General features: G+C 41.9%; 1 protein-coding gene across 1 annotated transcript in view; it reads right to left on the bottom strand.

The window, feature by feature from the left end:
* PDXDC1 (pyridoxal dependent decarboxylase domain containing 1) overlaps window positions 1-12,577 on the bottom strand; it is a 63,785-nt gene extending 51,208 nt beyond the window's left edge. The window contains exon 1 of the mRNA XM_084818616.1: window positions 12,331-12,577. Within this exon, the coding sequence (XP_084674742.1) occupies window positions 12,331-12,351 (21 nt within the window). The 5' untranslated portion in view covers window positions 12,352-12,577. The remainder of the gene's footprint in view (window positions 1-12,330) is intronic.
* Between the last annotated feature and the right edge of the window lie 716 nt (window positions 12,578-13,293).

Here is a 13,293-nt window from a genome sequence, read left to right as displayed (position 1 = left end):
GGGTTTGATCCCCCACATAGGAACCTAAGAGCCATGCTGGATCAGACCAAGGGTCCAACTAGTCCAGCATTCTGTTCGTACAGTGGCCAACCAGCTGCCCAGGGGAAACCCACAAACAGGACATGAGTGTAACAGCACCCTCTCTAGGGTGCTCATCTCTAGGCAGGGCTGGGGAAGACTCTGGGGAGCTGCTACCAGTCAGCACAGACCAAGGGTGGGCAACCTCTTTAAGCCCGAGGGCTGAATTCGACTTGGAGAAGCTCTCAGGGGCCACATTCCAATGGTGGGTGGGGCTGAAGGCAAAAGGGGCAGGGCCAAAATACTAGCATATTTTAGCTTAAGGCTCTTACTCCCAGTAACTAAGCCTTAGGGGAAGCATTTCAACTTTTTAGAATGGGAGGATAATGAAACAACAGCTGGGAACCAACAAACGATTGGTGGCTGGGGGAAAGGGGGCAGGGCTAAGTGAAGGGGACATGACCATTTGAGGAACCCTGGGGGAGATTTCGCCTCCAGGCCTGAGGTTCCCCATCTCTGATGTAGGCAGTACTAACTAGAATGGCCTGGTGGTCTGACCCGGTATAAGGCAACATTCTAGGTTCCCATTATTGTCAGTGTTGATGCAGTCCCCACTATATAGGAGACTGAAGGCTATTGCCCCTAATGAATAGGTTAGAGAGAGGGATGAGAGCAGCCACGTGAACCATGATGCAAAGAAAAAACAAGCTCTAAAAATGTTGATACACAAGGAAAAATGCACATACATCCACACGTAATGAATTCATGTGCATTTCTGCCATGTTGTTCAAGTGTTTTCGGGGGGGGGGGGAATCATAAGAGAAATCAAGAATAAATTATGATTGATCATTACCTCCAAAAGTTATATTGCTTGGATTTTGTAATAAGGTGTGCAGCAAATTTGCACTATTCTTTAACATGAAACTTGATAAACACTGCAGAGATAATTATTGCAAAACACAAAAAGCTCACCACCAATGACTGGATTGCCACAGTATGGCAAACAGTCTTACCAAAGTTTGCAGAATTTTGCTAGGAGATGGCAGACAAAACACAGAAAATTTTGCAATGGGCTGGCAAACTTTTTTGCATTTTGGAAGCAAACATCAGATGCTGAAATTAATGTTTAACTGTTCTTCAAGCGTTTGAGTCTGTTTTACATGACCGTTTCATACACATCCCTCTTGTATTAATAATATTATTGTTGGTAAAATTAATAGCTCATCAAATATTTCAAGCTAAATTTATCTTAGCAGGTATAACATGGGGCCCAGTAGTGCATATCTCTTTCTGTATAGTTATAAAAAAGAAGATTCCACTATCATTAACCCAAGATAATATTTATTGGCTCAACCCTGTATAAGTACAATCATTTTGGATTGCATTGTTATGCCTTCATGTATATTTTGTAATCTCGACATTTTAAAAACCACATTATCATTTTTATGTTTATTAAGCTTATAGACTGAATATCAAGAACAGAAACATATTGTACCTGTATTAATGCCATCTTATTCTATTGGAATGTTTTTTACTATACCCTGTTGCAGTATATTTTAATATAAATATCAATAAAAAAAGAAAGAAAAAGGAATTCACACTCACTCCAGTATCATTTTATGTTACTCTGGGAAAGTGTTTGTTGAAGCATTTGAGAATTCTGCCATTTTCTTTTGAACTTTTTCTTACATTTATTTATTTATTTATTTATTTATTATTGCATTTATACCCCGCCTTTTTTCCTCTTGGAAGGAACCCAAGGCGGCTTACATTCTCCTCCTCCTCTCCATTTTATCCTCACAGCAACAACCCTGTGAGGTGGGTTGGGCTGAGAGTCTGTGACTGGCCCAAAGTCACCCAGTGAGCTTCCATGGCCGAGTGGGGCTAGAACCCGGATCTCCCAGCTCCTAGTCCGACACTCTTGCCACTACACCACACTGGCTCTCTGGTCTGCTCATGGTCTGCTCTCATGGTCTGCTCATATCAATTTATTTCTGATTTCCAGAAATAAATCAATGTCTGGCGGGTTTATTATTTAAACAGCTTATTATGTCTTCATTAGAAATGTTTGTACACTGTCCTTCCTCCAAGGCACCCAGATCAGCGTTTTACCTTTACAAACACAGTGGGAGGTAGATTAAAGCAATGCAGCTTTTACAAAAAGGACACCCAGTAAGCATTATAACAAGGAAGGATCTGGACCTGAGTTAAACCTGCGTTAAACTTTGGCTTTAACGGAAGAGAACTTCAGCTATTGGGCGGTATGGAAATGAAATAAGTAAAAAAATAAACAACAATCACTCCTTATTTGTACCTGTTTTCTCAGTATACCTTTCTTACCCCCTATTACCATACACATAAAGAAATTCATAAAAGTGTACAAATTCCTATTTCACAAAGGAATTCCTGATCTGTTCAAAAATTATTTGCAGGTGTACTTATATGTACATATTTTATTCTACTTGCTTCTGCTTCCTTGTTACAAAGGGAAGTTTATTAAAAGACCTATCGTCAGATGTTTTCAGCAAAAGCTACCAGGATGTTATGGTAATAATACAAACAATAAAAGAATCCTAAGCCAGGGTTTGGCATGGTCCCAAAGCAGATTTTTTTTTATGAAACAGCAACTGCTGTGGAAACAATGAGACCTTTGGAACACACCAATTTCCTTATATTACAGATCGGTGAGAAATCTACTTTAAAGGGTCAGAAGATGAGAGGAAAAATGCCTTAAAATGGCCGAATTCATTTGGATTGGCTGAAGTCCAAGGTTATTCATTAAAATAATGTAATGTGGGAAGGTTTTCATCAACCGTACTGACTGGTATGGTCAGCAAAGAGCTGCAAATTCAATCCTGTATTTACTTATTTTCGAAACGTATACATCCAGTCAAGATAAGCATGTTTCAGACAGTAGTGCGACCCACACATCACTCCCTATAACAGCAAAGTGGTACATCTGCATCTGGACTGCTACAATACTTAAGGGTGGTGGGAGGGAGGGCAGGGCAGGGCAGGGCAGGCAGTCACCAAACCATGTTTTATTGTTCACCGCTCTGGGAATCTTACACGAATTGAAAGGCAGGCTAGAAATATCCTAAATGAATACATGTCTGGCCAGGGCAACTACAGGGAAGCTGTCACTATGTCGGCGGACTCAAGGCACATTGACATCCTCCTACTGACATCCTGCCCAGTGGGTTCAATGGCTACTCAAGCAAGAAGACTTGATGCCGTGTTACTACAGCTCTAAGCAGCAACACCTCCTGCCTTTGTTAATATCAAAGGCAGCCGCCAGTGAGATCACATCACTCCAGTGCTGAAGGAGTTGGACTAGTTACCAGTTGTTTTCTGGGCCAAATTCAAGGTGTTGGTTTTGACCTTTAAAACCCTATATAGTTCCGGCCCAGCCTATCTTAAGGAGCGTCAACAGCAACACCAGACAGGCCGCTTAACAAGATCAGCCTTGGATGGGCTTCTCTCTGTTCCATCAGCCAGGACAGCTAGACTGGTGAGGACGAGGGAGAGGGCTTTCTCTGTGGTGGCCCCAACTCTGTGGAACTCCCTCCCTAGAGAACTCCGCCATGCCTCCTCTTTAATGAGCTTCTGCCACGCATTAAAAACGTGGTTGTTCAGGCAGGCATTTGGGGTGGGTTAGGGCATTTTTAGAAATATCACGTTTTTAATGTAGAATTTTATTGTTTTAAACTGTTTTTATTATTGTACATCGCCCAGAGTGGCTAGGTGACCAGCCAGATGGGTGATTAATAAATTTAATCAATCAATCAATCAATCAATCACAAGGGGCAGCTCCATGGTTTTCTGGACCCCATGGAAACAGACGTGAGGTGGTCCCCTCCCTATCTCTGCTTTCTCCGGCTGAGGTCCCTGCCATTCCCTCACCATGAGCAACCTATGCCACACTGGATGCTCAAGAGTGCAGAAGTGAAGCAGGGTACATTCAGAACCGTATTGGCCAAGAAGGGCACCAGCAGTGGCAATAAAGAGCACATTGACATGTCACCCCGCCTGCCCAAAGAACCTTAGACTCTGTAAATGTGGACAAACTAGTTTGAAATCCTGATTCCCAAAGGACAGGTAAATGCTGAGCACGCTCTTCCTGTTCTTTTCGCATTTTTCTTATGGACCAGCACACCTGCCTTTGCTTTTTGTTATATGTAGAGTTGCTCCACGGCCCACAAAACAAAGAAAAACCTGCTTCCCACCCGCTTCAGAGCTATTATTTTTTACTTATTCATAAGTTTAGGCTAGTCATTAGAATGCATATCACAATTCTTTAGTCCGGTGAAATTACTTTTTTAAAAATAATACCCCACAATACCAACCGGAATCAAACAGAACATGAATGGCAAATTCATTTTCACACTTCATGGGCTCCCCCAGAAGTACTGCAGTTCCTTCTGAAACAAGAACTGTGGTCAAGCTTCTCAGATTCTTTGGCTCAAATGGCTTTCTGCCTTAGACAGACACATGAAAACAAATCACCAAGGGTGCAATTCTATGCATGTTTAGACAGAAAAAAAGTCCTACAACTTCCAGCATTCCTCAGCCAGTAGAGCTTGCTGGGGAATGCTGGGAGTTGTAGGACTTTTTTCTGTCTAAACATGCACAGGACTGCGCCTGAAGAAAGCTTTTAAAACCTGGGAAGCCTTGAATGTAATTTTTTTAGCATTTACGGCAGGGGCAGGCAGAAGATAGATCAATTTTGACTCAGTAGATCTCTGCGTCATTCGCAGCAGATCGGCAGGGTTAATAAAATCTCAAAAGTTTAACAATAGCAAACAAAATTGCAAGTATTACAAAATCATCAACCAGTACTGGCCTTGTGCTAATCACTTATCACTCTGTCTCCATGTTCCTCACCTGTTAAAAAGGAATACTAATGGGTTGCCTATGACCAGGCCTTTTTGCAGCTCTGCTGCTGGCCAGTTTGAGATTTGTGTTAGCATCCTTGAACTGCAATAACCTGGCTGTAGATTCATTCATTCAAATGTTTTATAAGCTACTTTTTAGGACCGAGCCCTCACAAAGCAAAGTACACAGGAGACATCTGGCACATCAGATAGGTATACATTAGGCACTTCTTAAAGGCCTGTACTGAAGGGACCAAGTGTAAATCAACCAGAAGGGAGTTTCAGAACAGTGAGGCCACCACCAAGTAGGCCCTATCTCTCATGCTCACTAAACTACCCAATTTTATTTGAGCAGGACCACTCGCTCCAGCCACTATTTTACACCTGACTCTGGTTGCTGGACCCCATGGCTTTACTAAAAAAAAGTAGATCCTGCAAGCCTGATCCTACCAGTCTTAAGGAACAGAACATACTGAATAAACTAACTGACCTCAGTTGATGCAAATACGGAATCCAAAGACCCTCACAACTAGTTCTACATGCACAAGGTGGCTTTGGACTTGCATATTTCTTCAAGAAGAGGCTCTCTTATGCTGCATGGGAAACTGCTGAAACCATGTGTATGTGTTTGCATGTTCAAAAGCAGATTGTGATTTGGTAGAGGTGTGTGCATGTGTCTATATTTCAAAGAAAAAAAAGTAAAATGTTTGACTGGGTGTCAAGGCCATGAAACAATGTAATGGTGATGATTTAGCCTTTTCCATCTCAGCCACAGAACTCCGCATGAGCAAAACACCTAAACTTTCTCTGCTTAACTGCAGATCTAAGATTAACTATTCTATATATAGCCACACAAACATGGGTGATAAATATTACAGAGATAGAATAAGGATAGCTGGCTGAACTAGTACAATTATCCCCTCCAGTTCCCTGGTGAGTTGTTGAATTGGTCTCCGCTACAATTCAACAGCTGTTTTTGTTTCAGCAGCGTTATCAAACAACCAGAAGTTGACCCAGAAATGTATTTCTAAAGAATCACTCACAAAAAAAGGCAGCAGAAAACTTGGATATATATTTTAATGTTATAAATATGAGATACAGTATAGGAGACAACATGAGATACAGTTTTGGAAGCCATGGGGTATTATAACTGATGGTTTCTCCAATTGTGTGAAAAGAGCAAATCTATTTGATATATATGGAACAGTAAACCAACCAATAGTGAAAAGGGAGAGAACAAGTGAGAGCAGTTCCATTGACATTCCTTTCCACTTTTATGCTCCAAAGCTGCTAGGGATAAGCTCTCATGTATTAAAATTCAAATACATATTCCTCCAAAAGCAACCCACCAATAGATTTTACAGGGCGATAGAAGCCATCTGTATAAACCTTATGATCTTTGGTCACAAGGTTAGGTCCTATTTTTGTTATGATTCAGATTTTGCATGTATGGTTCCATGGCTGCTATTAGTGAACACACTCAAGCGTCTCAGAGTTAAAAACACACACACAGTACATTAAAAATCTCAAGCAAGTAGGAGGTAGATGAAAGGCTGGGAGTAAAGAGTATGAAAATGATCTACCCCCAAAGAGCCAACTAGACCTTTTTGCTTAAAAAAATACATATTTTAACAGAAAAGGGACATTTGTGAAGTAGAAGCCACAACTAAAGACCTTCTTGTTCTTCCTGCTCTTATGCACCACATCCTCAGCTTTTGCTCTAAGCACCCCACAGCTTCTTTAGAAGGATGTCTACATGCTGCTAGTTCTCATGAACAGAAGACAAGGAAGTAAACCTGTTTGTGGACTCTACTACTTCAGACCATAGGTGGACATTCACATGCTCTTCCAATCATCATAAGAACATAAGAAGACCCATGCCGGATCAGACCAAAGGTCCATCAAGTCCAGCATACTGTTCACACAGTGGCCACCCACTGACAGGAGATCCACAAGCAAGACAAGACAGCACCCTCCTGTCCATGTTCCCTAGCAACTGGTGTACATAGGCATACTGCCTCTGATCCTGGCGGTAGCACATAGCCATCAGGACTAATAGCCATTGACAGCCTTCTCCTCCAGGAGTTTGTCTAAGGGAGCAATCCTATTGAGATTGACAGTCACCTCCGACCCCGGGGGCGACCGCCTATCCAGTGTAGGATGGGAGGAGTGCTGAGGAGCGTATCTCCTCCTCAGTCCCCCCCACCCTACTTTCGTGGCTAGACAGCCAATTTTGGCTGTCTAGCCACGGAACCTCGGAGTGCGAAAAGCGGCGGCCAGATGACCCATAGGATGTGTCATACCGGCATTTCCGACCTCCCTGCCTTCCCCACCCCCGGGAATGCTCTGTTTTCACCCCTCCACGCTGCTCTTATGAGTGGAGAGCAGGAGGCCGATCCACGCTGCCTACAAGGTGGCGTGGGAGGGGATGGGGGTCGGGTCTCTGGGAACTGACCTATCTTATGGCCGTCTAGCTGCTGACTAGTGGCCATAGGATTGCGTCCTATCCCCCTTTTAAAACCATCCAAATTGGGGGCCATCACCACATCTTGTGGTAGTAAATTCCATAGTGGTAGTAAATTCCATAGTTTAGCTATGTGCTGTGTGAAGAAGTCCTTCCTTTTATCTGTCCTGAATCTCCCACCAATCAGCTTCATGGAATGACCCCAGGTTCTAGTATTATGAGAGAAGGAGAAAAATGTTTCCCTGTCCACATTCCCCACATCATCATCATCCCCCCTGCACAAAGAGAACTATCATGTCAGGGAAAAAGCTAGAGCTGAACAAAAAGCTACAGGTGTGCGCGCTCATATGAGTTGGGGGTTATAGACAGCACAATCTTGCATGTTTACGCAGAAGTAAGTCCCAATATCTCCCTAGTAAATGCATTTAGGATTACAGCCCTAGTCATATAAACCCCCACTTGCACTCTGAACTGGCACAGCCCAGGCAAAGATTTGCCATTGGTCATGCTGCCTGGGGATGATGGGAGGTGCAGTCCACACACAGCTTGAGGGCACCAGGTTGGGGGCGGCCAGCCTAAAGCAGTACGATGTTCCTGTCCTGCACAAAAACTTCCACTAATAACGAGGAATTGTTTCCCAGGGAAGATTCAGTATAATCTTTTAGGTAAGATATGGGGCCTTGAAATAACAATAAAATTAGTATTGACATTTAATATATCAATCAAAACAACCCATGTTTCCCATCTCTACTTCTGAACATTATTTTAAAGGAAGCCAACATATTGACTTTAAGTGAACAAGGGTCTGCAGGGACAGGTACAATAGAGGCTATTTCATGGGGGGTGCTTGATGTTCGAACAATAATAATTAACATTCACTTTCCGTGTAAATGTGTTTTTTAAAAAATACTTCTTCATGGTGCTGAGCCTGAGTTGAAATAAATAAGACATATTGGCTTAAAGCAAGAGGATACATTTGCAAGGGTCATCTACCACAGTCTCTCTCATAAGGAATAACTGTGGCCTTGAAATAGTAATAGAAGTAACAGAACTTATTAAACTGCCTTATACTGACTGAATCAGTCTGTTAGGGTGCAATTGTATGCCTGTTAAGACAAAAAAATGTCCTACAACTCCCAGCATGTCCCAGCCAGCCATGCTGGGGTGGGAATGCTGGGAGATGTAGGACTTCTTTCTGTCTAAACATACATAGGATTACATCCTTAGTTTATCTCACCAGGTACTGTCCACTCTCTGGCGACAGCAGCTGCACGAGGTCTAAGATATGGTTCTTTTCCTATCTCTCCTACTCAAGATCCTTTTAACTGGACATGCCAGGAATTCAGCTTTCAACATCTGTAAGCCAGCCACAGAACATGTTATTGAGCACTCATACAAACATAGTTAAATAATCATTTTTAAAATGCATGCCAGTCAACTGAGCTAGGGTCATTCCCCATAGAGTGTATGAAGTTACCAATTCAGAACACTGGTCCAACTAGACCAGTGGCCATCTTCTCCATTCTGAGTAGCACGGGCTCTGCAAGGTCTGAGGCAACAGATTTTCCCAGCACCTGCTACCTAATATTGGAAACAAAGCCCTATGAGGAGAGACTGAAAGAACTGGGCATGTTTAGCCTTGAGAGGACAAGACTAAGGGAAGATAGGATAGCGCTCTTCAAGGACTTGAAAGGTTGTCACAGAGAGGAAGGACAGGATCTCTTCTCGATCATCCCAGGGTGCAGGACACAGAATAATGGGCTCAAGTTACAGGAAGCCAGATTCTGGCTGAACATCAGGAAAAACTTCCTGACTGTTAGAGCAATACGACAATGGAACCAATGACCTAGGGAGGTAGTGGGCTCTCCCACACCGGAGGCATTCAAGATGAGGCTGGTTAGCCATCTGTCAGGGATGCTCTGACATGGATTCCTGCACTGAGCAGGCGGTTGGACTCGACGGTCTTATAGGCCCCTTCCAACCCTACTATTCTATGATTCTATGAAGATCCTTTTACGTGGACGTGCCATGGATTTGGATCTACCTGCAGAGCTTTCGCCCATCCCCATAAAGCATATGAACATATGAAGAGATCTGTTGTTGGGTCCATCTAACTCAGCATTACCTACTCTTCTCTCACTGGCATCAGCTGTCAGCACTTGCTGCCTGACAGCCCTCGTTAACAGTCTCATGCTTTGAGCATATATGTCAAAATTTATACATGTTTGTTGTTGTTGTTGTTCAGTTGTTCAGTCGTGTCCGACTCTTCGTGACCCCATGGACCATAAATCTTGATATATAATTTTTTTTTTTAGTTTTTAGGCTGCTTTTGCTGATGTTATCAATACTATTGCTGTTGTTTTAATGGTTGCTTACCTCTGATATTCTAAAAGAAAGAGGGATATATAACTTGACAGATAAATTTATGTCATAAAAACATAAGAGGCAGCATGCTGGATCAGACCAAAGGTCCATCTAGTCCAGCATCCTGTTCACATAATGGCCAACCAGCTGCGCATGGGAAACCCACAAGCAGGAGAAATGTTCAGCAATGTCAAGGAATGTTCAGCACAGATTAGCGTGGCTGTTTTGTTTTCCGCTTTTAGGGAACACCCCCTCCCCAACCAAAATATATTGAACACCTATGCTTAATATTATTAACATTTGTAAGCAGGTCTGCTCTTCTATTTGAACTATGTCCTCACACCCACCTTGGGAGAACAATCTTATTCTCAGTGGCCAAGAATTATTACCCCCTGCTTATTTATCAGACTTACCATATATGCATGTACACACACACATATAGATAGATAAGCATATACAGATTGTGTGTAAATGTAAATGCATTTTTTGTGAACTGCCCAGAGAATTTTGGCTATTGGGCAGTACGGAAATGTAATAAATAAATAAATGTATACCTAGTAAAAGAAATGTATGTCAAAGAATGTTCATCACCAAGGAATGTCCCCCATTTTGGTATTAAAAAACAACAACAACATCAAAGCAACCCCCCTAATTTTATTAATTGTATATGTTAATGTTTTCAAGCACCAGCTCCTTTTCTACCTCTTGAGCTATATCCCCCACCCGCATGACTATCCTAAGAAGACAAACCTTATTATCAGAGCCCAATAATTATTTATTTCCTTGATAAGATAATCTTACTATCAGTGCCCACATATTGTTATAATATACAATAATAATAAATGTAATAAAATATTGTCTTCCTATTTAACAAAATTAGCATGTGTACTACACACACACGCAATAATCTTGTTATCGCTAGCTATATATTATATACTGTAATAATAATAAAAATATGTAATAAAATATTATGTTCCTATTTAACAAAATTAGCATGCATATTACACACACAATGATCTTATCATCAGTGGCCATATATTATTATATACTATAATAATAATAAAAATACATAATATTTTATTATTTAACAAAATTAGCATGCCTATTACGCACACAATATATATAATAATCTTATTCTTCCTATTGAACAAAATTAGCAAATATATTACAGACAAACAATAACCTTACAATCAGTCCCCATATATTAGCATAGAGTATAATAATGATAATATGTAATAATGAAATATCATCTTCCTATTGAACAAAAATACCATGCATATTACCCACACACATACACACCTTACAATCAGTGCTCACATATTAGTATACAGTATAATAATGATAACATGTAGTAATGAAATATCTTCCTATTGAACAAAAATACCATGCATATTACACACACGCACACACACGCCTTACAATCAGTGCTCACATATTAGTACACAGTATAATAATGATAACATGTAATAATGAAGTATCATCTTCCTATTGAACAAAAATACCATGCATATTACACACACGCCTTACAATCAATGCTCACATATTACTATATAGTATAATAGTATAGTATAATAGTATAGTATGATGATAACATGTAATAATGAAATATCATCTTCCTATTGAACAAAAATACCATGCATATTACACACACGCACACACACGCCTTACAATCAGTGCTCACATATTAGTATATAGTATAATAATGATAACATGTAATAATGTAATATCATCTTCCTATTGAACAAAAATACCATGCATATTACACACACGCGCACACACGCCTTACAGTCAGTGCTCACATATTACTATATAGTATAATAGTATAGTATGATGATAACATGTAATAATGTAATATCATCTTCCTATTGAACAAAAATACCATGCATATTACACACACGCACACACACGCCTTACAATCAGTGCTCACATATTAGTATATAGTATAATAATGATAACATGTAATAATGTAATATCATCTTCCTATTGAACAAAAATACCATGCATATTACACACACGCGCACACACGCCTTACAGTCAGTGCTCACATATTACTATATAGTATAATAGTATAGTATAAAGATAACATGTAATAATGAAATATCATCTTCCTATTGAACAAAAATACCATGCATATTACACACACGCGCACACACACACAATAATCTTATCATCAGTGGCCATATATTATTATATACTATAATAATAAACATGTAATAAATATTATCTTATTTAACAAAATTAGCATGCTTATCACACACAATATATATAGAATAATCTTATTCTTCCTATTTCACAAAAGTAGCGTGCACATTACACACACACACAATAATCCTACAATCAGTGCCACATATTAGTATACAGTATAGTAATGATAATATATAATAATGAAATATCACCTTCTCATTGAACAAAATTAGCATGCATATTACACAGACACTTTTGCAAGGCTGGTGGCGAAGCCTCATTTGGAATAATGAATATTCCCTGTCACGATTTCGCTTCCTCCCCTCCCCCCCCCCGCCCCAATCCTGGCGCCCTGAGGACCAGCCCCCCCCACCCCCCGGCACTCCTCCCCCCCCCCCGCCCGAACCACTCTGAGCAAGAACCGACCTTCTCCAAGGAGCTCTCCATGGCCGGAGGTTCCTCGGCTGCGGCGGCGGCGGCGGCTAAAGGCTCCCCCCCTCAGAGCACTTCCGCCTTCGCTTCGGCCTCGGCCGGCTCCACGTTGGCAGGGCTGACGAACCGCCAGGCGGGAGCTGAGGAAAGGAGCGCGCAGGCCGGGTGGGAAGTTACGCGCTCACCTAGGAGACGGCAGAGGCGTCGCCGAGCCTCGCAGGCTTCCGTACCGCCTCTGATTGACAGAGGGCGCAAGAGCGCCACAGGCGACGGGGACGGCAGAGGCACATACCACAAAACAGCCCCCGAACAGGGGGGAACAGGAGACGGCTAACCAAGGAGAACGCTGAAGTCTGAGAACCACCGGCGAGGGAAGAGCTCTCCATCGAGGGCTGCGGCGACGCTCGGCGCTTCCATAGTTGCCAGCCTTACATAGTTTCCCGAGCTTCCCCACCCCCCATAATTCATAATGGAACATTCCGCAAGATGGTTCGGGGAAGCAGATGACGGCATTGTACCGACTGAGCTTGCGCACTGAGCGATGACGCGGCGAGATCGACTGTCGTCGAACGGGACGCGTTGTTTTGTGCGAGTTCGAGTCCCGCCTTCGGCCAGTTAGTGCCTGGGAGCGTTACCGCAGAAGCGGAGCTTTATGTTTATTTTTTAAAACGAGATTATAGTTTTTCGTAGAGGACAAAGTCCCCTCCGCACCTTCTTTGCATTAAGCCCAACAGGTCATTGGTTTGCGTGCCATGATGTATACTTTGGCTGCCATCCTATACACACTTTAGCTGGGAGCGAGCACCATTTATCACAGATAGTCTTATTTTGGAGTAAACATGCATAGGAAACATATTGCAAGCATGCCCAAAAAATTCATTCCTTGCATCTTCCATGACTAGGCCGCTTTACATGAGAAGTTACCTGTGTAGATCATCGCATGTGCGTGCATATACC

Source organism: Heloderma suspectum, chromosome 12 (assembly GCF_057233095.1).
Source record: "Heloderma suspectum isolate Gila_16-S chromosome 12, 16-S_ref, whole genome shotgun sequence".
Taxonomy (NCBI): domain Eukaryota; kingdom Metazoa; phylum Chordata; class Lepidosauria; order Squamata; family Helodermatidae; genus Heloderma; species Heloderma suspectum.
This window is presented reverse-complemented; position numbering and strand designations above follow the sequence as displayed.